General features: G+C 53.0%; 2 protein-coding genes across 3 annotated transcripts in view; one reads left to right on the forward strand and one right to left on the reverse strand.

Annotated features, from left to right (window-relative positions):
• XPC (XPC complex subunit, DNA damage recognition and repair factor) overlaps window positions 1–6,241 on the forward strand; it is a 34,243-nt gene extending 28,002 nt beyond the window's left edge. Inside the window, exons 12-16 of one of the 2 annotated variants that reach the window (XM_045192270.2) lie at window positions 2,500–2,634; window positions 2,715–2,884; window positions 3,438–3,531; window positions 4,115–4,204; window positions 5,787–6,241. In XM_045192270.2, coding sequence (XP_045048205.2) covers window positions 2,500–2,634; window positions 2,715–2,884; window positions 3,438–3,531; window positions 4,115–4,204; window positions 5,787–5,945 — 648 coding nt within the window. In that variant the 3' untranslated portion in view covers window positions 5,946–6,241. Of the gene's footprint in view, window positions 1–2,499; window positions 2,635–2,714; window positions 2,885–3,437; window positions 3,532–4,114; window positions 4,205–5,241 lie in introns of both variants that reach the window. The other variant, XM_053929709.1, reaches the window with a different exon arrangement.
• A 1,105-nt stretch (window positions 6,242–7,346) lies between these two features.
• TMEM43 (transmembrane protein 43) lies at window positions 7,347–23,712 on the reverse strand. Its single transcript, XM_024556759.4, has 12 exons — window positions 23,514–23,712; window positions 21,134–21,283; window positions 20,114–20,248; window positions 19,390–19,484; window positions 18,534–18,583; window positions 18,187–18,256; window positions 17,277–17,347; window positions 16,114–16,235; window positions 15,734–15,808; window positions 15,057–15,158; window positions 11,875–11,992; window positions 7,347–9,448 (listed from the first exon to the last, which is right to left on the reverse strand). The coding sequence occupies exons 1-12, from the start codon at window positions 23,523–23,525 to the stop codon at window positions 9,246–9,248; spliced, it is 1,203 nt and encodes a 400-aa protein (XP_024412527.2). The 5' UTR covers window positions 23,526–23,712; the 3' UTR covers window positions 7,347–9,245.
• Between the last annotated feature and the right edge of the window lie 128 nt (window positions 23,713–23,840).

Consider the following 23,840-nt stretch of genomic DNA (forward strand, 5'->3'; position numbering starts at 1 on the left):
AGAAGAGAAAGAGTGAGAAATTGGAAATCTATTTTAAAAAATAGTGAAAGAACTTCCTTAATTTGGTGAAGGAAATTGGCATGTAAGTCCAGGAAGCACAGAGTCCCAATTATGATGGATGCAAAGAGGCCCACTCCAAGACACATCATCATTAAAATGCCGAAGGTTAAAGATAGAGCATCTTAAAAGCAGCAAGAGAAGAAGTAGTTATGTACAGGGGAGTTCCCATAAGACTGTCAACTGATTTCTCAAAAGAAGCTTGGTAGGCTACAAGGGATTGGCAAGAAATATTCAAAGTGATGCAAACCAGGGACCTACAGCCAAGATTGCTCTACCCAGCAAAGCTATCATTTAGAATCAAAGGGCAGATAAAGAGCTTCCCAGACAAGAAAAAACTAAAGGAGTCCATCATCACCAAACTATTATTATATGAAATGTTAAAGGGACTTAATGTAAGAAAAAGAGGAAGATCAAAACTATGAACAATAAAATGGCAATAAATACATATCTCTCAACAGTTGAATCTAAAAAACAAACTAAGCAAACAAGAAGAACAGAGACAGAATCATGGATACAGAGAGCATTTTGATGGCTGCCAGATGGGAGGGGAGTGTGGGGAAATGGGTGAAGAGGTGAGGGGATTAAGAAGTACAGATAGGTAGTTACAGAATAGCCATGGGGATGTAAAGTACGGTATAGGAAACAGAGTAGCCTAAGAACTCATACACATGACCCATGAACTTGAGCAATAGTGAGCGTATTTCTTGAGGGAGTGGAGGGTGCTGGATGGAGGGGGGCAAAAGAGGAAAAATCAGGACAACTATAATAGCATAATCAATAAAATATAATTAAAAATTTTTTTCAAATATATTTGAAATATTGATATTTCAGCATTTTGGAATGTTAAGATATTTTACATATTTTTCTTTTTATTAAGGCTTTGAAATCTAGTATTGTATTTTACTTTCAGTGCATATCATTTGCTATTAGGCACGTTTCAAATGTCTGCTGGCTATCATATTAGCATAGTTCTGGTCTAATCCCAAATCTCAAGTCCTCCTCTTGCTCTGAAACCTACTGTCGCAACTCCCAACTCGTGCCTTCTCTTCTCTTGTTAGGATTACAGCCAGCTGGAGCCCTTTGGTTCATTTCCAATATCGCCATCATGGGGTCTTTCTGAAACACAGAGTGCATGTGACACCTCCTGGGTAGCCCACCCTCACCCCACCCAGTGTCCCACATCTTCTGTGTCACGGTACCTGTGGTACTCTGGTGCCCACATTTCCTCCTGCGTGCCAGAGCTTCCGCAGCCCCGATACTCACAGTCCCAAACACCTTGCTCCGCAGCCCTGTTCACTTGACCAGTCCCTCGTTTGCCCTTTCAGACTCAGCTGAGATGGGGCCTCTTCGGAACAGCCTGTCTTAACCTCTCACCTTCTCGGGGTGGCGAGAGGTCCTGCCTCTGGGCCCCATTTTACCCTTAACTCTTCACTCTGACTTGTAATCTTCTCGGTCTCCCCACAGGAGCCTGTGCTCCTTAAAAACAAAGACTGCCCTGGTAACTGGCGTCACGGTGTGGTCTGTAGTAGATGCTCATCGGGTCTTTATTTAACAGCACTGGATGAAAGGCTCCCTTAGAAAGGGACTGAGCTGCCAGGGGTGACAGGTGGTGTGCCCAGAGACCGTGGCAGAAATGGCCACTAGAACAGTGGTCAGAGGTCTACAGCTCACAGGACACATCCAGCCTGGGTCTTGTTTTCGTGGGGCTCTTAGTCTCAGAATGCTTTTTGCATTTTTTAATGGATTTTAAAAAGAGAAAGAATATGCAACAGGCTGTATGTAACCCTTTACAGAAGGGGTTTGCTAACCCCTGCGCTAGAGGCAGCCCAGGCCCAGGAGCCAGTCCGTAGCCCACGCCTGTGCCACTCCAGTAGAAGTTCCACCCTCTTCCTCCTCGCCAGTCCTCCACTCCTTTCACCCTTGACTCCCCAGTGAGAATTTTGGTGTTGGCCGCTACACAGCTGTAGGGGGTGTGCTCGGCATTTCAAACTGCCGGGGTACATGGCACAGTTAGTTTTCTGGAATTGAACCCTGGCCCTGTCGCTCACCTGGCCGTGGGATCTTAAGTGACATCATTTCTGAGTTTCAGTTTCCCTTTCAGTGAAGAAAGTTTAGAAGAAGGTACAGTAATTTCCCCTTCCTTGGCAGGTGTTTTGCTTTCTGCTGTTTCAGTTACCTGTAAGCAGCCACGACCTCAAAATATTAAATACACAGAGGACTGAAAACCGTGCCTGGGACAGTGGGCCTTCCGTAGTATCAGCTGGCGGTACTGGTGGTGGTAGCTCTAGTATTCATAAAGGGGATAAATGCACGCCCATCTCAGCCCTGTCTGTTGTTTTGTAGCAGGTGTGAAGCGCTGAGCAGTGCCTGCCGTACTGCACAGTAAGCACTCAGGAAACTGTAGCCTTTGTTGTAAACTGGCTGTTCCCTCTGGTGTAGATGGTGAAAGGCTATTCCAACCGGGCCCGGAGAGCCCGCCTTGCTGAGCCCCAACTGCAGGACCAAAATGACCTGGGCCTGTTTGGCACGTGGCAGACAGAGGAGTACCAGCCACCTGTGGCTGTGGGCGGAAAGGTAAGGGCAGCGCTCAGTGGGGTCAGGACCAGGCTGCTTTACTCTGCAACTGGCCAGATCTGGCATGCTACCCTCTGCAGGTCCCCCGGAATGAATTTGGGAACGTGTACCTCTTCCTGCCCAGCATGATGCCTATTGGCTGTGTCCAACTGAACCTGCCCAACCTGCACCGTGTGGCTCGTAAGCTGGGCATCGACTGTGCCCAGGCCATCACTGGCTTCGATTTCCACAGGGGCTACTCCTATCCCGTGTGCGTGAGGGGTCTTCCGTGAAGGCTGGAAGGAGGGGCAGGGAGGTCACGGTAAAGGGGGCAGGAAATTGATATGGGATTGCTGGGAGTTGAGACCCAGTGGATCTTATTTTCCAGGTTTTACCCTGAACTTGGAAAATGAGCCTTAATACTTTACCTTTTACACCTTTGACACCTTTACTCTGGCTTCCATCCAGAGGCAGGAAAACCAGTGAAGCCAGCATCTAGTAATGTTAGATTAAAACACTGTTTTCTGGGGGTGGTCACAGGTGACCTAGTGGGGTCAGCATTATTCTTGGTTGGTGACCTCTGCCTTCATGTGGTGGGGGTCGGGGGGAGGGGGCTCATCGCAGTTCGTAGGCAGCACCAGTGTCCACAGGCCTGCCTTTTGCATGAGTGGTGTCTGTGAGCAGCTGTGGCCAGGACTGTGGACCAGCTGACACAGGAAATCCTTCAGAGCTTAGGAGCGGCCCACTGTCCTCCACAACGGGAGGAAGAGAGGCCAGAGCAGGATTCAGGCTCAAGGAAGACCACACATGTTGCATCCCCACAGAACTGACGGGTATGTAGTCTGTGAGGAATACAAAGACGTGCTCCTGGCCGCCTGGGAAAATGAGCAGGCACTCATTGAAAAGAAGGAGAAGGAGGTAAGCAGCCTGGCCAGGGCTGGCCTGGGTGGGGGCTTGAGGTAGGGAAGCAGAATGCCTGGGGAAAGCAGGCACTTAGGGCGCACAGGTGCCTCATTTGCAACGACTATAAAAGGAAATAGTCTGTGTGCTCTGAAGCTCTTTCTGGCTCCCTGACTGCATGGAAGGCACCACAGGGAGCCGGCACTGGATAAAATGGCCCTGCCTACACATCACAACCCACTGTCTGCCTGCATCTATTACTTATCAGCTACCTAGATGCCAGCTCCAGGGACCGATGCCCTGCTGTTGACACCTGCCTCTGTTAAAAGGAACTGCCTGTGGTCCAGATGTGGAGAACCTCTTCCCTGAAAAGTTTTAGAGTCGGAAACAATTACAAAGAGGCTTTTGTTTTTGATACCTCTCATGCCTCTTATAAGTCATCCCAAATTTAAAACTGGGACTTGGTATAGTTAAACTTTTTCTTAATCTAAAATATTTTATATAGGTATAGATATACACATCCACAAGTTCCATCTTGATATTTTTCCTGAAAATGGCAGTACTTACATTTTATGCTTAACCTGTTTCATTTCTGCTGCAGAAAAGGGAGAAGCGGGCCGTCGGGAACTGGAAGCTGCTGGTTAAAGGACTGCTCATCAGGGAGAGGCTGAAGCTTCGCTATGGGGACAAGGTCAGTGTGCGTCCTTTGTAAAGAGGACAGCCTGGGGTGGAGAGGGGGCGACTCAGCAATCACTGGCCCACGTTCTGCCTGCACATACGTTATAGGTCAATCAGCTTTATTTTCAAATGCCACAGACCTGTCTCTCCTAGGCCCTGTGTCCTTGCTTGCTGGCAAAGGTATCCCTGGAGTCAGCCTCAGCTGCCCCTTCTGGACCCCGGCCCTGCCCCAACACCCCCTTTTCTGCTCCTGTGTGCACAAGTGAGTGCCTGCTGTGGTGCTAACCCTACAGGAAGAGACGGGTTCCTGTGTTTCTGTGTTTGACCCACTGCTCTTAGCCTTGTGGTGTTCCCAGTGCCTGCGATCATCCCTGAGGCCAGAAACACTCTCACAGCACCTGCCATTTGGCAGGCCAGCCTGTGGATACAGACATGAATGTTTCACGTGGGCCTCATGCACAGTGTGGTCAGTACTGGGTCAGAGACAGCAGAAACGTGCTCTGGAAGCAGCCGTGACCACGCCTCTCCAGCCCCACATGGTGCCTGTTTGCTTTTTAAAAATATGCTTATCATGCTCCTCCCTCAAATCCCTTCATTGACCCCTTCCCTGGGCTTCATGCCTGACTGTTCCTTTCACCCTCTGTATCCAGCTCCCCGGCCCAGCTGGCCCAGGCCCGGGGAGTGCCTCCTCAGAGCACCAGTCACTTTTGTTCAGAAATGAAGTAATGCATGCGTCACACTGGGCACAAATCAATCTCCCAGGTTTAGTTGTACAGTCCTGGAGGGTAGTTTCCTGCCTAGACATCTTGGCATTCCCTCAGCTCGTAAGTTACCAGTACCTGCTTGGGTTGAGTCCCCAGTCTGAGGCAGACACAGGAAGACAGGCCTTCGTTCTCCCCCAACTGCACTCAGTGTCCTTGTCCTGCCAGAGCCACACACCTCTAGGCAGGCCATTGCTGGGAGAGTTAGTCCCAGGATGGTGCTTCCTCATATATACGTAGTCACTGACCTGTGGCCTCTGTTTTCCCTCCACTGTCCTCACCTCTCCAGAGTGAGGCAGCAGCTCCCCAGGCAGCAGAAGGTGGACTCTCTTCTGATGAAGAGGAAGGAACCAGCTCTCAGGCAGAAACAGCCAGGATCCTGGCTGCTTCCTGGCCTCAAAACCGAGAGGCTAAGGAGGAACAGAAGGCAAAGTGCCCTAAGAAAACCAGAAGGGAAAAGGCGGCGGCTTCCCACTTGTTCCCATTTGAAAGGCTATGATGAGTGGCCGCCTTGTGATAGGCTCTGCCCCACAGGCCCCACACATGCTGCAGGGGCTGCCCAGGCCCAGAGCTGGCGGCGTCTCTGCTAAGAAGGCAAACAGGCATGGTGTGGGGCAGACAAGGATCCGAGGGACAGAGGGTCAGACTGAGGTGGGCTGCAGGTCTTGTCTGGCCCCAGACCTTGTCATGACCACTCACCACAGGGCGGGCCTTCGAAGCTTTTTGCTCCCGCACCCCATGCCTCGAGCTACAGAACACTTCCCTGGAGACCCTCCTGCACCTGGACTTGGTTCTTCCCATTTTTGGAAATAAGAGTGAGGTTTTTTTTTACAGAAACCACTGGGAAATTTTCAGACCATGGCACATGAGGAATGCACCGATCCTTTTATCCAGGCAGATTCTTCATCTGTCAGACGTTTGTGCTCTTGCCTGTCTTGCAGACTTCGGACTCTCTCTGCAGGCCGCTCGTTTCCCCCCCGTCAGGTGTACTAATACTGCTGGATGCTGTCCCCTTACAGTGTGGCGAGCACAGGCCATCTCAGATTGTGGTGTTGTTAGGACCTACTTTTCAAAGCTGCATCTCATGATGACAGAAGACTAGAATTAAAAGCCCAAATCAGGAAGATGGAAAAGGCAAAGCTCTCAGAATTAAAGCAATACTAGTAAAAGTGGATCATTGTTAAAACAGAAACTATTCATTACTGGATGAATTTCATAAAGTTCTATGCACTACAGATATTCAGGAGAAGTAACATTTTGAGAAAAAATAAAGCATTTATCTAAAAAGGCTCAGCTGTACGTTTTCTTTCAGATTTTACATCAGCTAAGAAAACACAATGATTTGTACAGATGTTGAGACTGCATTAAAGATAAGATTTTGTTTTCACGTAGGCTGGGAACTTACTACACACAGTTTTTTTTTTTTCCTTCTATGTTTAAGCAAGGAGATACCATGTCATCATTGACAGGAGCCATTATGAATCAGTTTTATCCCAGGGAAACAAAACACTTGGGGTGTGACTCACGCACAAAAGCCTGGCTGGAAGCTCTTGTTGAGAAACAAACGGTTGCCACGGAAACTGCAGTGCCTCACGCTTCCTGCACGGGAGCCCTTCTCCTAGAAATAAGCGACTTGTTTTCTGGGAGTTCAGTCGAGCATCACCCTGTCTCTGCAGAAATAACCTGTTTTTCAGGCAGATGTCAGCCCCTAGGGGGCATTATGGAAGTCAAATAAAACATTCAGTTTTGAGAAATACAAGAAAAGGCTCTGGAAAGTTATCACCTGCTTCAAATCTTGTAGCAAAAAAACTATTCAAATTGCTAGCTTCAGAGTCCACTGCTTCAGAACGGGGGGGGGGGGGGGGGGGGCAAAAGGAATGAAAATGTGCCACGTGTGTTTGGCATTTCGTGGGCTTTCTCCTAGTTAGTCTTCACAGCAGGCTGATACGAGTAGAATGGCATTGTCCTCATTTTACAGGCGAGGTGAGGGTTTAGGCTCAGAGAGCATTGATGTTCCCAACATCACACAGCCAATGAGTGGGAGACTTGGGGTTGGAATTCAGGGCTGTGCCAACCCAAAGCCAAGGACGCCGTTTGCACTGCCTTGGACGGTGGTTCCACCCCACGCGTTTTTTGTAGCACATTCTGAAGATGGGTGAAGTGTGAGTCATTCACTTCAACTCCATCCAAAACACAGCAGACTTTGGTATTTAAGACTTGTAAATGCTACAAATACAGCTTTCCCCTTTTTAAAAAAATCTATTTTAACCACTAAAAACAACTTACAACTGAGTGTAAAATTCATGCAGTTTTTACTAAATTTTACCGCTGAATTCTTTAAGATAGAAATTTCAGAAAGAATACAAAACCAAAAGGGATAATGACAAGGTCCTATAAAAGACATTTAGAAATTTATTTTGATCAAAAATACAAAGTAATACAAATTTCACGATTTTCCAAAGGCATCCAATATTAACATTATTTTGCTCCTAAAGAATGCTTGAAGTTGGCAGTAACTTAGAGTCTGTGCTAGGAAGAATCACGGGCCAAACCCCGAGGCTTTGCATGCGGCCATCATCTAGTCGCACTGCGCTTTCCGAAAGCATCCTGCGAGGACTCGGAGATGCAGTGGAGCGGCCCGTGGTGAACAGATACTGTTTCAGTCCTTAAACACAGAAATCTCCTGGCCCTGCTGTCTTTCCCATGAAGAATCCCGGTTCGGTGCCCAGATACACCAGGACAGCAGGAGAAATTATTAGGTTGCTATTTCCAGAAGTTCTGACCCTTTATTCAACTACCAAGTACTTATTTGCTAAAGCAACCACTCCCAGCAAAGCACAACAATCTCCAAATAGTGAAAAGATAAAAGATAACAAAGAATCTTTCAGGACATCAAGGTTACAACATAATCTTCCAAAGGATGTGAGAGTAATTGGGAAACTCAGGAAATAACGTGCATCAAGTGTGGGTAGGTTTTACTTTGGAGGAGCAACATGGTGGACCCGACAGATAACACGAGTCCCAGAAGCAGCCACTGGCGGCCTGGCTGCCAATGGCGGAAGTCCTCTCACGGTGAAGGAAATGAGGCCAGACAGGCGCATTCAAATCCACAGCAAGCCTGAGGCCGCTAAGTCTTGATTTTGACTGGAGGTCACTAGGAAGGAGTGTAGGATAATGAAGCTTCCAACCTTTCCCCACCTTTTTTTCCAACAAGCCTTTTTCTTTAATGGTTGACTAAAAACTCAAAACTATCTTCAAGTACATAGGTAGCGTCTGATGCCAGAGGATGAAAGGAAACGCTTTACTCCGTAGAGATCCCCCCCTCCTCCCAGAGGGAAAAACCCTTTGCTAACACTTGTTTCGAAAGCATCTGAAAGCTTCCCAGTGACCCAGAACACTGCCGGTGGTTAATGTTTTTCGTTTTTGAACCAGGTTAAGTCACACCCCCATTTAACACTTTTCTGTGATCTGGATTAACTTGAGCTAACAGGTTAAAGGGTGTCTTTTTCTCCAACAGTCTGAAATGTTCATCACTCAGGTTTTCTGTTTTGCTTTCCAAATCTGATTTCAAACACCTCCCCCTCAGGGTAGACGAAGCAACCGTGAAGCACAAATGAAGCCACAGAAACCCAGGGCCTTTGGAGGTCCTGTACGCTGAAAAGATTCTGCCAAACCATAAAAAGAGTGTAAAGCCAACAAATGTCCAGTAGCCCCCACGACGTCTCCAGTGGGTTTTCTGTTTGAAAAACCAAATCAAGTTCTCTCCACACACTGGCTTCGGACGATGTGGGCCCAGTCTCCCCGCAACCCGGTACTGGTTACAGACAGCTGATGGGGTGGCCCTGTCACATCCAGGGTGCGGACAGTGGCTGTGGCGGAGCCCTGGCACTCACCTCCGAGGGTGGGAGGCAGTAAGGGGGAAGGCAGCAGGTCTGTGTCGCCCTGGCATCTGTGGACATCAGCTAAATGAAGCATGCAAACCAGCCACACACACAGTCCCCAGCGAAGGGGAGGAAACAAGTTAAGAGAACACTTGTCACGCTGCCAGAATGGAGCTGCCTTCTGCCCATCAAAGCTGTTTACTGGCAAGAAAGGGGGTGAAGAGACGTTAGCAGATGAACACTGAACCCGACAAGAGGGCACACTGCCAAGGCTGGCTCCTTGGAGAGCAGAGCAGGTGCAGAATCCAAAACCACGTGCACTCATGCGCTGGTGCACAGCAGGGTCAGGGAAGTGGGGGGTACGCCGGATCCTGAAGTTCGCATGGATGTTGGGTAGGTGCCAGGTCCTGCTTCACTCGAGTTTTTTGGCTGGCACCCGTGTCCGAGCAACGATGATGGGCACCAGGGCCAGGCAGCCGAGGAAGAGGGCCCACAGGGGCCGGTAAAAGAGCCAACCAGCAGCCACAGTCAGCAGGGTCAGTGAGGTGGCCATGCAGAAGGCAAAGGCCTTCAGGCCAATGTTGACCAGGTCACGGAAGACAGGAAACCAGTCCACTGTGGGAAAAGAAAAAGGCAGTGAGGCTTCCGAGGACACCACACTCTGTGTCTCAAGTCACCAGATGGTTCCCCTCTCTAGACACGGGTGGGCCCTTGCTGCCAGGTGAGTACAGAGAGAAGAAGGTCAGTGGTGGAAGGCAAGTACCCTGCTGGTGAGGGCCGGAAGATCCAAAGGGGAGGAGCACTCGCTCCTGAGCTGTGTGGGCGTGCACACCGAGTCACCCCCGCGTCGCTCCAGGGAGAAGGCATGTTTGTGCAAGTGCTTGGGACACGTTAAACTGTATGGCGAAACCAGCCTGAGGACAATGTAAAGACATTTGACAGCAACAGTAGCAAATGCCATTTGCTGTACACTCAACAAAGGAGACAGGACATGGATGCCTATTCGGGCCCCTCAGCCTTTCCTGGAGGTGGTCATTCATTCAGGCAGCAGGTCCTTACAATTATCTACGTGCGGGCTCTGCGCAGGGACTGTGGGAAACAAATTAGCCTCCGCCGCCCCCGCCTCAAGGATCTCACAGGCCACCGGCCCCACATGATGAAGTCTGGGATCCAGCTGGATCCATCTCTGTCTTTGACCTGTCTCGCCTCTTCAGGACGGCATCCCGTGGCTGCTGTCCACTGGGGAAGTCTTCGCTCAGTTCCCAGGAGGCCCCAGTGGGCCGGTGCCATTGGGTTACAAAGCAAGCCCAGGTGCCCTGCCGTGGCTCTAGCACCCTACAGGCCACTTTGTAGCGTACCTTTGTCTATTCAGGGAGCAAGCACCCCTACTTTGCCCTCATAATGAGCGGAGTTCATGTTTTTGAGCGGTGACCAGGTGTCAGGCACTGCGTGCACCGTCTCATTAAACCCTCGGGCCCACTCTGTAAGGCCAGTGCTATTCCTCATCTCATTTTACCACAAGGTCACCGAGGCCCAGGGAGTTCCACTCGCCCAAAGTCCTACAGCTAGAAAGCACCAGAGCCAGAATCTAAACTCAGGACTGTTGCAGCCCAGAGCCTGAGCTCTAAGCCATTGCTCTGAGCCTTGAAAGGACAGGGGCGTTGTCTGTCCTATTCACTGAGTGGTCTGCAGGGCTCAGAGCAATGCCTGGCACACACCAGGCACGCGGTAAGTTCTTACTGAGTGAACGGGTGCTTTCACTGCAGGTTCCCAAATCACTCCACCTGCACTTTGGGTCTCCCCATGCATGCTCTGAAGTCTGTTCTGAGTCTGGAATGTCAGCATTCCAGACAGGGGAGAGAGAATCAGAGGGTCTTGGGCAGTCAGGGATGGAAAGGAGGGCTATCTGAGATGGACTCCAACCTCCTCATCTTGATGATGCAGGAGTGAGTCTCTGAGAGGGGAGCCGGCCTGTCCAAATCACACAGCCACGATCAGCTCAGCGCAGAGGAAAAGGGGGGAGGCTTCTGTTCAAATTCACATCTCCAGAACGCTGCCCAACATGCAGCTGGCCTTCCCGAGCACGGTTCAGCTATCCAAAGAAAACCTCGGGGAAGTGTCCTTCCCCTCCCTGCACCTCAGTTCTCCCATCTGTAAAATGCAGCAGCTGGCCCTCCCAGCTCTGACAGTCTGGGATATGTGCAGCCAGACCTCTCCCCAGCTGGCATGGGTAAGTGGGGGAGAGGTTTGTTGGGGCCCAGAGAAGGCTGACAGAATCACCTGACTGGGCAGGGACACACTGGGGTAAAGGCTCAGATGGAAAGTCCTCTGAAGTCCCAACCTCCCGTTGCAACAGTCTGACCCAGCCCTTACTCAATCAGCCTGGACGCTCAGTCCTGAGCCAGCCCAGGGCGCTTGGGCAACTACGGGGCTCACTGGTGCCGACCGCGGGCCAGGGGAGCAGCCCAGCTAACTCTCCCTTGTGCCCCAGAATTGCTGGCTAGCCCAAATCCAGCCCAGTTTTTGGGGTGGGGAATGAAGTATAGTGATTTTTTAGTGATTCCTATTTGCCAAACATTTAATAAAACTACAAATCAGATGTGAGGTAACTGAAGCTGCGACAGGACGGAGGATGGCCCAAGGGTTCAGAGCTCTGACGTCAGATTTCAGGCCCGGCCACTGCAAAGGCTGGCCAGCCTCCACACCGTGGCTACTCAGCCGCGAGATGAAGGGAGAAAGGAATGAGCAAGGAAGTGGACAAAGCAGAGCCAGATCTCCAGACCCCAGGGCTAGGCCAGCCTCCCCGGATCAGCATCCGCTCTGCCCTCACCCCTGAAAGCATCTTGTCTCTCCTGCCAGCCTTCCTTTGCTCATCCACCTCAAGGCTATGGAGTGGGGACTCAGAGATGGACCAAAGGCCCGGCCTGGGCCCCAGGGAGCACACCACTGGCGAGAAAGGCTGACGGAGGATGGTGTGAGAAGCCTGGAGGAGGCACCCACAGAGGGCGGGCGAGGCTCCCAGCCCGTCCCTTCGCGCCTACCCAGGGTGTAGAGGATCCGCGTCATGAGGCTGAGACCCGTGAACATGGCCATCCAGCCGGCAGCCCGCAGGCCCCACGTCTTCAGGGAATTGCTCTTCTGTTCTCTCAGAAACACCTCCTGCAGGACAAGGCGGGGTAATACGATATTACACCTCCTGTCTGAGGGGGTCACCGGCCTACCCAGCTGGCAGGCCAGGTGGCTGAGGGGGCCGTGCCGCCGCAGGAAACACTGGACATTTCTGAACAGACCAGAGGAAGACAAAGGCACATCTCCCACCCGGGTGCGTGCACCTCCCCAGCCTAGCGCAGGAGGGCAAGGTGTGCACACAGAATTTGTGGAAGGCAAGGGCCCTCCTCAGATCACAGCCCACCTCCTTCAAGAGCCCTTAGCCCACATCTCATCCTGGCTGGCGTGGCTCAGTTGGTTGGAGCATCATCCCGTAGACTGAAAGGTCGCAGGTTTGACTCCCGGTCAGGGCACATACCCAAGTTGCGGGTTTGATCCCAGGTTGGGGCATGTATGAGAAGGCAAACCAATCAATGTTTCTTTCTCTCACTCTCTCCCCCTTTCTCTCTCTCTAAAAGCAATGAAAAAATGTCCTCGGGTGAGGACTTAAAAAAAAAAAGTCTTTAGCCCAACACCTGGAAGGAACTTGACTCTCCCTCACACTATAGCAGTACCTTTCGGGGTCATTTATCAACATCCAGGATGTGGGGACATTTGACTGTGCCTGCCAGGCGCTACGGAAACCGCTTCATGTATGGTACCCGACCTAATCTTGGACGCTGCTCGTGGCATCTGGGACAACCCTCTCCTGGTTTCCCTCCTATTTCTCAGGCCGCTCCTTCTCAGTCTCCGGGGCCACTCCTTCCCTCTCACCGTCCCCTAAATGCTGAAATTCTCCAGCTGCCTCAGTCTACACTCTCTCCCCAGGAAATCCATCCGTACGTCAGTCCCTCTCTTAGGCTGCCACCGTGGCACCTCCCTGGGCGTCCCCCCTGTGCCCCACACCCCGCCCGTGTGACATCTCCACTTCATGTCCTGGCACATCCAACACTGACTGACACTGGAGCTTCCACCCCAACCTGTTCCTCCGTAACATCTCCATCTTGGCAAATGATAGCACCCGCCCACCTGCGCAAGCCGAAATCTGGGAGGCCAACTTGGCTTGTTCCTCCCCTCGCCACCTCCCATCCAGACCATCGACAAGCCCTGTCAACACTGGTCCCCATTTCCTCAAACCTCCTCTCACCGCCACCCGCTCTCACCAGGACCTCTGCGGCAGCTCCCTCCCCACTGGCCTCCCTGCTGCTGCTGCCCTCGCCACCACCTTCTCCACGCAGCAGCCTGCCAAGACCCTGCCGCCTGTGCCCCAGCCCCGTGGCTGCCTATCGGAGACCAAGTCGAGCAGTTCTCCTGCCTCGGGGCCCTCGCGCCCGCAGTCCTGCCTGGCCAGCTCCTGCACATTCTGCCAGTGTGGGCTTAAGGGACATTTCCTCAGAGAGCCTACCTTGTCGTCATCTGTGGTAGCGTATGAGAGCTAACATTCACTGCTTACTCGTCATCAGTCACTGCCCTAGGTGCTTTACAAGCATTACTCAGCCCTCAAAACACCCTGACGAGGCAGGCACACTCAGTTCATTTTACAGTAACTGAGGCTCCGAGGGGATAAGCAACACACCCAGGGTCTCACCGCAAGCAGTTAACCACACTACAGGCTTGAGGGCAGGGATCGCGTCTATTCTGTCCCTACGTCCCTGGTGCCCGGTAAAAACATGCGGAATGGATAATCTTCACAACAGCCCCATACGGTAGGGATAATGGCAGGCATTTTACAGAGCGGGCAGGCTGAGAGGGTAATCAACTGGCTCAAGGCCCCACAGCCAGCAGAAGGCAGAGCAGGGCTTGAGTGGGGGCTGCTTCCAGTGCGCCTGCTTGTCCACACTGCACTCTCCTGTCCCCAGGACTGAAATCTGGACCTTCCGACTCGCAGGGTTGGGGTTTCTCAGGGCCCCGGGCTGCCTCCGTGGCTCCAAGCCTTCTCTCCTCACTTGGCAGAGACCCCGGCGGCTGTGCTGGAGGCGCAGGGTGATCACGAAGTGCTGCCCATCTGCTCTGTCACAGCCTGCCCTCCGGGGGAGTTACCCAAGCCACGAGCACCGCCACGCCTCTCTAGGGGGACAGCTCTGAGACCTGGGCCTCCACCCGCAGGAGGATGGAAGCCTGGGGACCAGGCTGGAGCTCTGGGAGAGAGGGAAAGGCCTCGACAGGGCCTCCTAATTTTAGAAATGCTCCAGGTGGCCCTGAGAGCTGCTGGAGGGAAGGGTGACTCATGGCCCCGCCAGGCTGGGAGGTGGTAGCCCCACCCTGAGATTGGCAACCAGGCTCCTGGGCTGCAGCCCAACCACACGCTAGTCCTGGCTAGAGAAGGCTGGGCCCATGCAACACACCGGGGCTGGGGGCTAAAGTTGAGAGGGATGACAGCTTAGGGCCTAAGAATAGGGTCAAAAGGGTCCCAGCTAAGCCCTGACACCTGCCTGCTGCCCTTACCCATTCAAACCCTTCTGCATGCAAAGCCCAGCAATCCCATTCAAAGCAAGCACAGAATGTACCACAAGTGGTACACTGTGTTCATCAACAGTGTAAAAGCGGAGTCTTTCTGTTAAAGGGTTTCCTGCCTAGAGAAAGTGGCTAACTTTAGTCATACAATGGAGCTAATTGGTACATCTTTGTACCCCTTCTCCTTGGAACTCAGGTGACATGTGACCCTCCCTCTTCCTTCTACAGATGGGAACAGGGGTGCCCGCCCTCACCCAGTCCTGGGACTCTGCTCAAATCCCTTCACTGCCCACCTAATGCTGAGGGGCCCCTGCCCACTCAGCAGCCTTGCTACCCCTGACCCCTCTCTCTGGGCAGTGGCCACACGGACAGTCCTGATGCCCCAACAAGGTGAACTCTGACCCGTTTGTTTTACTGCTGAGTGTCCCCCACAAGACTGGAAGCCTTTTGCCCACTGTTGGGCCCAGCACAGCCTGCCACACAGGGAGATGCTTACTCCTTTTTCTTTCCCTTGCCTCCTAGCTCTGGCTATGACTGCTAGAAGTAGGTGCTTATTAAGTAACCACAGGAGGGAAGTACCAGGGAGAGAGACACCAGTCCCTCTATCACAGGTGGAACTCACCTCTGGTGAGAAGTCCCCGTGGTGCAGGAGAAGCAAAGTGTCCCCAGACGTGGTGGAATATGGGACCAGCTGGTCACCCCGCTGCCGGGCAATCACAGTGACCTGGTCAGAGAATGCAGCGTTAGAGCTGAGGGGGCCACCAGCCCGCCCAGTCCCATCATCCCTCAGCACTGTGTGCCTGATAGGGAAGCGAGTGAGGAGACCCGAGCCATCCCTGAGCCTCTCGCTCCACACATCGGCCTGGGTGCTGCAGCCCCTGGAGTTCCCACAAAGTTGCTCCACCTGCAGCCCCATGAAGGACCCTGGGCAGGAGCAGGGTCTGGGCTGGGGGTGGAATGTACACGACAGGGTCTGCAATGTGAGAGCAAGTGTGTAGAGCAAAAACTGGGGGCGAGTGGAGGAGGGGCTACCTGTGATCGGGAGAACTCTCATTACGCATCATTATGAGGTCCCCCAGTACTACAGCTCTTAACCTGGGGTCAACTGATACCCATGGATGGCTTCAGGGGACAGACCTCTCAAACTGCTCAAGGGCATGCCTAACTGGGTGAGCACGAGCACATGAACACAGCTCCCAGAGGGAGGGTCCAAAGCAACGTTCACGACACTGTCCACTGTGTTCGAGCCCAGGAAGAGCAGGAAGCCCTGCCTCAGTCTACGCTGCAGAAGCTACGTACCACATGAGCTGGGCCCAGGTCAGGGTCATCGCTGCTCAGCCCAGCATAGGAAAAGGAAACTCGCAGGTCTCCCACCTGGGGGTGGAAGAGAAGTGGGGTGAGTGAGGCCAGGAGCAGCCAGCCTGTGCCTGGGTCCATGGCTCTGTCGACCCCCTACACTCACCCCCTTTTCCCGCCTCCACAGCTTTGCCCAGGTGGTCCCATCACCTAGAATGCCCCTCCCCTCCGATTTCACTTGGCCAAATGCAACTGTGGGCTCCACTGAACCGAATCACAGTCTTAAGCCAAAATTTGACCGCTGTGTATTACAGGGAGGGGCGGGGGGGAGGTACTCTGAGGGGCCTGATCTTTGCTCTCCAACTGTCCAAGCCCCTCTGCACCTCCGGATACTTGGGGTTTTCACTATGGTAGAAATAGTCTCCCCGGCGAATGATGTCCACGTGCGGGTCCTCCAGCTTGGACAGGCTCAGGGGCTTGAAGTTGTCGACTTTGTCAATGAGGCCTAAGAGAACAGGGTGATCAGAGACAATGGTGTGCAGTTTGAGACACCCCTGACCTGCAAACCCGTCAGCCTGACATCCTTCCCACCGCACCCTCACACGGCCCTGCCAAGCTGCCCGCTCCTGGCTCAACCCCCTCAGGCCTTCGCAAGCACAGCCCCGCGCAGAGTGCTCTTCGACAGCCCCATCTCTTCCACGGCTGCTCCTGTGCCAGCCCACTGCAGGCTCCATCTCCTCCAGGGAGCCTTCCCTGTCCCCTGTCTCCATCCAGTCAGGGAATGGAGACCACGGCTCTGGGAATGGTCTCAGCCCTGTACCCGTTCTACCTTGGGTCTGCTTGTCTGTGTCCAAGCCTGGCTCTCAGCTGCATGGAGACCACTCGAGGCCAGGGCTGCCCGGCATGACAGGCACTCACTGAGCAACAGAGTAGGCCAAGCTCTGGATCTCTGGCCTCTACTCCCTCACCTTGGCCATTTGGGCCCTCAGTGTCTTCTCTCCCACCTTCCCAGATCAAGCTCAGGAACAGAGCCCTAGGAGTTCCTGTGACAGGTGATACTGCATTGTCCCTTGAAATCCTCTCTTTGGAATAACTTGGGGGATGGGGAAGGGACAATGAACCACCTACTACCTGGCACAGGCTAGATGCCACATGGGGTTCAGCAGTGGAGCCCCAGGGGAATCCTTGTCTCTACAGCTGGCTCAAGGGGTGCTCAAGGAAGGGCCCTTGGCTTTGTCAAATCAGACAGGGACCAGCACCCCAACAGTGGCTGGCATTCTCTGGAATAATCCAGGTGTCAGAGGAATCCACCCAGGGTGGGGGTGTTCTACATGAGTCCCCACCTCCTAAAGATTTGCCTTCTCTCTGGCCCCAGCCCAAAACATGATCCTTGGAAAGCTGCTGGCTGATCCCATGCCCAGGGCTGTGGGGCCCCTGTACCCACGTGAGGCTGAGTACTAGAGGCACCAGCTCCTGGTAGGTGGCCAAATGGAAGCACAAAGCCTCTGAGTTGGCAAGGGCTCACCTGAAGGGGCCAGAGACTTACCTGCCGAGAGGAAAAACCTGCCAATCTGGACGAAGGGGGCTGTTGCTGTGAATGACTCCACTGCCATCGCACTGCAGGCGAAGAGGGAGCTGGGTCAGTGAGGCAGGGCACCAGGTGGGAGCTGTGAGTTCCTCTGGGTGGTGCTTGGCAGGGTCCCTACCCAGGGGGATGCTGCAAGTCCAGACCAGCCCAGGCATTGCAGACATCTTGTCTTTTCCAGCAACTCCTTTCCCTGGGTGCTCGAGTCCCTCTTCCCTGGATGGCGCACCCTCACTCTGTCTCCTATCCCCAGAGCCTCACACCCTCCTGCCCGGACCCCTACCAGCCTGTCCCACCCTACCCCCAGCCGTCAGATGGATGGTCTGTGGACTTCACGCCCTCACTGATCCTTCCCCATTCGAGGCCCTCCAGCACAGTCACCCGTGGCTGCACACAGCCTACCCTCCAGGTGAGCTCTAGCATTAGGCCTGCTCCAGCCCCATGTCCCTGAGCTAACCTCCCCTGCCCAAACCCTGCAAAGGCCCAGATCGAATGCCACCGCCTGCAGAAAGCCCTTCCTGCTTGTCCTCCTACCCCCATGGCAAACCATTACCAAATGCTTGCCTGGTGCTGTACATGCAAATTCCTTCAGCCACTCAGTCCAGGCCTTATATTTGTGACTTGTTTGAGGGTAGCGTGGATCTTGCCTCTGTGTTCCCAGGGCCCGACACAGGAGCTGCCCACCCCGCGTCCAGACTTGTGCCAGGGAGAGCATGGTCCTCACAGGCCACAGTGTGGCCCACACATCCAACGCTTTAATCAACTCATGAAGCAGAAGTAGCTCAACCCCATTACGCAGATAAGGAGGCTGAGGCTGGAGACGCACCAGTGGCGGCCAAGGCCGCACTCAGACCTGGGGCCTAGCCCTCACCTGGGGTTTTTGTGGCCAATCTCTCGGTCGAAGTTTCTGCTGTTGACGATTTCTGACCTCCATTCAGGGTCTGTTGTGGGAAAAGGGAACAACTCAATGGCCGTGGTAGGAGTGGTCCCATGTCCAAGGCCTACTGGCCCCTCGTCCTCTTATCCAAGCATGACCACTCCATGGTTGAAGGGGCAGCTCCTGGAGCCTCGCTGGATGGACGGGAGAGCAGGGCTCTGCAGACCAGCACTTGGGGACCCCAATGCCTGGTTCTGTACCCTTCCCCACTGCAAGGATGTGCCCAGCATCTACCCACAGGCCTGGGGCGTGGCCCTTGAGGATAGGGGGCCCATACTCACTGTAGGAGTACCTCCTCTCTGTTTTCACCTGCCCGTCCTCAGTATATTCCCTGCAGGGAAAGCACAGCAGCCCAGAGTCAGCCCATCGCTCCTGAGGCATTCCCATCTCAAAGCATCTCCAGCTAGAAGCAACTTGGGGCTGCCCCGTCAAACTGTCCAAATGGAGCAGGCCTTGTCTGCACCGGCCCAGACACGGTGCTCACTCCCGGCACGCAGCCAGCTCCAGCCCTCGAAGGCCCTGACTGGAGAAAGTGCTTTCTCATCTGGAGCTGAAATCTGCCTCCATCTGCTTACACGAAGGGTCGCAGCCCGCACCCTGGGCTCATAAGTCTGGCTGTGCCCTCTGCCCCAGGACAGTTCCATGGGGGTCCTCTGTAGCTGCCCTACTCCAGGCTGAGCTGCCCTGGCTCCCCACCCCTCAACTCATAGTCCATATGGCTCAGGTGGGGCTGACCCCACCCTGGCCAATAAGAGCCTCCACTAAGACTTGTTAGAACTGACAGAATACAAACCTGGAGGCCCCTTCTGTCCCCTTATGGGAGAGGAAATGGAATTAACACATGGGAAAAAATTGTGGCCTGGAACCAGTAATATCTTAAACTGTGGCATCTGTGGAACTTTCCAGATAAGGGAGTTAATCAATCCCAATCCCCCCATTTTTGGGCCACTATGCATTGGATTTCTGCCCCCTTCAAACACAAGATCATTCGCTAATAACTTCAGGATAACTGGACATTTCTCTGACGTAAGATTTTATACTTCAAATTTCAGAAATGTCCAAATGAAAGCCACCTGCATTTTATCCTAACATCTGCACCTGCTCTACCCCCAGCTGACTCACTCCCTGGCGCCTCACCTGGAGTCCTCGGTTTCCACCCACTGGTACATCTCCACTTGCCGCCGCAGCTTCACAGCTGGAATGTGGACCCCATAGTTTGGATCAGACAAGAGCTTCAAAAAGAATCAAACAAACCAAAAACAAATAAATAAAGGACAAGACTCACACCAGCCCAGAATGCCCAGCTCAGGGGAAGCTGGACTAGAAAACAGGTACAGAGGACAGGGACAGGATGGAGAACGCGATGGCCACTTCACGTGGGAGAATCGGGTGAAGCTGCTTGTCCCAAGTTCTGAACACCCAATGCCTGCGACCTGTGCCTCACAGAGCAGGCTCACGCTGCAGGGCCCAGCGGCACGGCGGCGCTAGTGCTCGGCGCCGCGCTTGGTGCTCAGACAGGAAAGGTCGAACAACCAGAGCACCTTTGTAGCCTCGAACCAGAGCACATGCTAATCATAATCATTATACTACCTATTTGTAAAGCTCACGCCACATGCCAGGTACGAGGCCAGGAATCCCACCAAATCCTCAAAACTGGCCCCCCAATTTGTTATAGTTATTCTCCCCACGAAGACTTGAGATTCAGGAGTGACGGGTCTGCAAAGCTTCTGAGAGGTGGAGGCAGTAATCACAGCCCTGTGTGTCTTATCTCCTAGGTCCATGTTTTCAAAATCCTCAACCAAACAAAATCTAGTGATGTGCCCCAAGCCTCCAGCGGATCAGCGACCATCACCAAATGTACCTTGGACGTCCGCAGGGCCCCAATGATGTGCACCAGCTTCCCCTCGTTCTCAGGAGCCACAGTGTGGATGCTGTCGGGGGACACCACGAGAGAGAGCCCCTCAGCCAGGGAGGCTGCCGTCTTCAATGCACGGCCCTGTGAGCAAAGGGTAGTGAGGATTTCAACAAGTCAGGCACTGCCCGACACAGCCTCTCAGGGCAGCATGGGCCTCAGAGAGCACTGAGACTGCTCTTCCCATTTTACGGTTAGAAAACTGAAGTTTAGCAAGTGGCAGAGATGGGACTAGAACCCAGGATTCCTGCTTTCCCAGGCAGACCTCTCCCCATCACCCCCCTGCCTCCACATTGGAGCTAGCTGGTGTTTTGTCTGCCCTGGACCCCTTCCCCCATTTTCTTCTGTCTTCTCCTCCCCTCCCCTACTCTCAGTCCATGTGATTTATATGGGCCAATCAGTACTTTGGTCAAAAGCACGTGACCCAGGCCTAACCAATCAGTACATGTGTTCAGTGGCCACAGGGACTGGTTGAGAGAGAGGACTGAGATCCAAGCGAGGACTCAAGAGATCTCCCTGCAATTGTTGCTAAATTCATTTAGAAGGAGATGGTCCCTTTGTTCTCTGAGGTTGCTAAACTGATTGGATATGATCCTGGAATTCCTTAGTCAACACATTCTACCACAAAAAAATCTACAATAGAGAAACACAGGCAAGAGATGGAAAAATGGAGATTCCTGGTGACCCAACATGAATGCCTGGATCCAACCATACCTGAAGCTGGTGCTACCCCCAGGATTTCAGGTGTGTTAACCTATCCACTCACTTGCCATCATTTCAGTTATGTGGGTATGTGGAGGTGGAGGAAGGGAGTCATAACAGAAAGAATTCTGATTAATTCAGCATCCCTCTCTCTCTTTTGTAAAATCTAGGCCCTTATTATTAAATCCAGCCTCTGGATTCAATAGCCTTTGCTCCTTGACACTACAAGGACCCTCATTCTGCACAGTGGGACCCTAAACATTTTACCTCATTGGTAAAAATTAAGTAGAAGGAGAGAAGGAAGGTCATGAGACCCACAAACATTCCACCCGAGGTCTCGCTCAGCCGCTGTAGGAAGCCTGGCTGGGGGTCAGTCGTAATTTTGACATGTTCTCTTCTGTTACTTGTATTAGAATACTGAAAAAAAAAAAAAGAATGAAAATTAGTTTCTTTAAATAAAGTAAATTCACTACTTACACTGTTTTCGTTTTAATTCTATATGGTAAAAAGACACAGATGTTAAGTGTGCAGTTTGATGGGTTTTGACAAATGTAGATCCTGCGGGACCAGCATCCTGACCGAGGCACAGAACACATCTATCACCCGGAACGTTTCAGTTCCCCTTTCCCGCCGATACTCCCCTCACTCCACCTCCCAGAGTTAACAGCTCTGTCAGTAGGCTGGGTAGTAACAGGACACACCCAGCTCACACTCTGAACCAAATTCCCGATAAACAGGATGATGGCGACTTCCCCTGCCCATTCCCCACTACGCACCCTTAGACCTCCCCTGGCCTCCTGAGCCTTTCTTCCCTCCCTTCAAGGCCATCTCGATGTTGGCTACAGAATGTGTGCTGAATACCTTTATGTGTCCGCAGTGACGCAAACCCTCCCAGTCCCAGCACTCTGGCATCAAAAGTAGTAAGAGGTGGGAACAGAGGTCAACACATAGGCACTGAAAATCACTTGCTGTGAAACGCTGGGTAGTTGCTCTGCCTCCCTGACCCTGTTTACTCATAAAATGAAGACGGTAAGCTGTGCCTGTGACAGGACAGTGATTACATTGATTAAGAATTCTGTTACCTCCCTGCTCCCCACCACCGGGGCTGGGCAGCTCCGCCCCTAAACACACACCCGGCCACAAGAGGAATCAACGAAGACTTGGCAACAGAGGATACCCAAATTCAAATGATTCCTCGGCAAAGGTCAGGTCCCGACATACACAAGATGGTCTCTGCCCACCAGATGGACCATCCATGTTAGACTGTGAAGATTTTTTTCATGTATTAAGTACACACTATACACCAGGCACTGTTGAAAGCACAATCTCCCTTAAACTTCCCATCCCTCTAGAGATTAGGGCCACACCAACTACAGAGAGGAGGAAAGTGGATTTGCCCCCAGGTCTGCCTGACTCCCACGACATAACCTGCCAACCTGGCTGTGAGACCTGAGCAAGTGCCCTCCTCTGCTGGGGAAATTCCCCATCAGTAAAGTAGGGTGGTGGTGTGGAGGGCAGACAGTTCACCTTTGGGAGCAAGCCAGTCTCTCCCGACTACCCTCTCCCCTGGCAGACCCTGGGTCTCGTGGACCACCTCTGAGGCTTTTCTAGGTGCAGCAGTCAAAGCGTTTAGCCCTCCAACACAACTCTAACCTGGGCAGAGTGCACTAGGGCTGTGGGTGACACAAACCCTGCCTCTCAAAGGGTGTGGGAGGCACAGGGGTCCCTTGGGAGAGAGAAGGGGCCTGGAAAGAGGGTGTAACAGGACAGGAGAGAGTGGATAGGGCACTCCACCAAAGCAGGAGGGAGGGAGGGAGTGTCTGGAGCTGGCAGGGCTCCCCAGCTGGCTCCAGAAGCACTTTCACAGAGGAGAGGAGTGGTGAGTCACTAGCTTCTCCCATATACAGCACCCTGGTGGAAAGGGCCATTCGGTTTGCTGAATGAATGTTGGGCTTAAGTTGAAAGATTCCTGAGAAAGTCTGGCTGCAGAGAGAAGTGGCCAGCAGCCTTTTGAAAGAAATCACCTTCGGTCAGGATCTCTCTAACCGAAACCACGCTAGGAGGACGAAAAGTCCAGCAGTAGGTAAATGGTTACAGTCATCCTAACTCTTCTGCTCCCAAACAAGCCCGAGCCCCTTACATACCCATCTAGGGCGGGGAGTTCACTGATTGCCCAGAAAGCCCTGTCTGTCCCCTGCTGGACAGCTCCACCTGGGCGGTATCGGCTTCCCCACCCCTCCGGCGGACTCGCCCCCTCCCCGAGGTTACCGTCCAGCTCCGCAAATTTGAAAACTCCAAGGGCCTAGGCGGTAACTAGGAATGAACGGAAGGGCTGCTGGGAAGTGCCGCGCACAAGTAGATCCCAATGTCCGGAGCAACACCTCCCGAGTCTCCCACTCCACAAAGTAGCGACCCGAGGAAGAGGAGGACCAAGGTATACGGACAAAAGGAGTCTGGACAGGCTGAGACAAATTAACAGACGGATTAGCTGCTAGAAGGCATAGACACAGCACGCAGAGGGACGCAGAGGGGCAGCCGCACCAACGTGGGTCATACAAGGAAAATGGCATACGAGGCCCGGAGGAGTAGGGAGGCTCCGAGACTTGGGGAAGCCTGGGTGTGGCCCGCCAGACCAGGAGACACTCACATTCGCGGCCATGGTGAGACCCGGCTTGCCGGCCCGTCTCGCTCTGCTCAAGGACGAAAGGCGTTTATGGCCAGAGTGCGGAGTGCAGGGGCCTCCGGTCTGCCTGAGTTGCGAAAACCCGCGCGACGCCCAGAACCACAGGCGACGTGCTGCAAGGTTAACTCCCCGTGGTCTCCAGCTTTTCTGCTCAACCGCGCCGCACGGTCTTCTGGAAAATGTAGTACGGAGTTAGGTTCTTTCTCCGCGAAGTTGAAAAATTGCATTGTATGTAATTGGTGCGCCTGCGCATTGCAAGACTTTCTGGGAAGTGTAGTTTCGACTGAAGAG

This window comes from Desmodus rotundus, chromosome 8 (genome assembly GCF_022682495.2).
Source record: "Desmodus rotundus isolate HL8 chromosome 8, HLdesRot8A.1, whole genome shotgun sequence".
Lineage (NCBI taxonomy): Eukaryota > Metazoa > Chordata > Mammalia > Chiroptera > Phyllostomidae > Desmodus > Desmodus rotundus.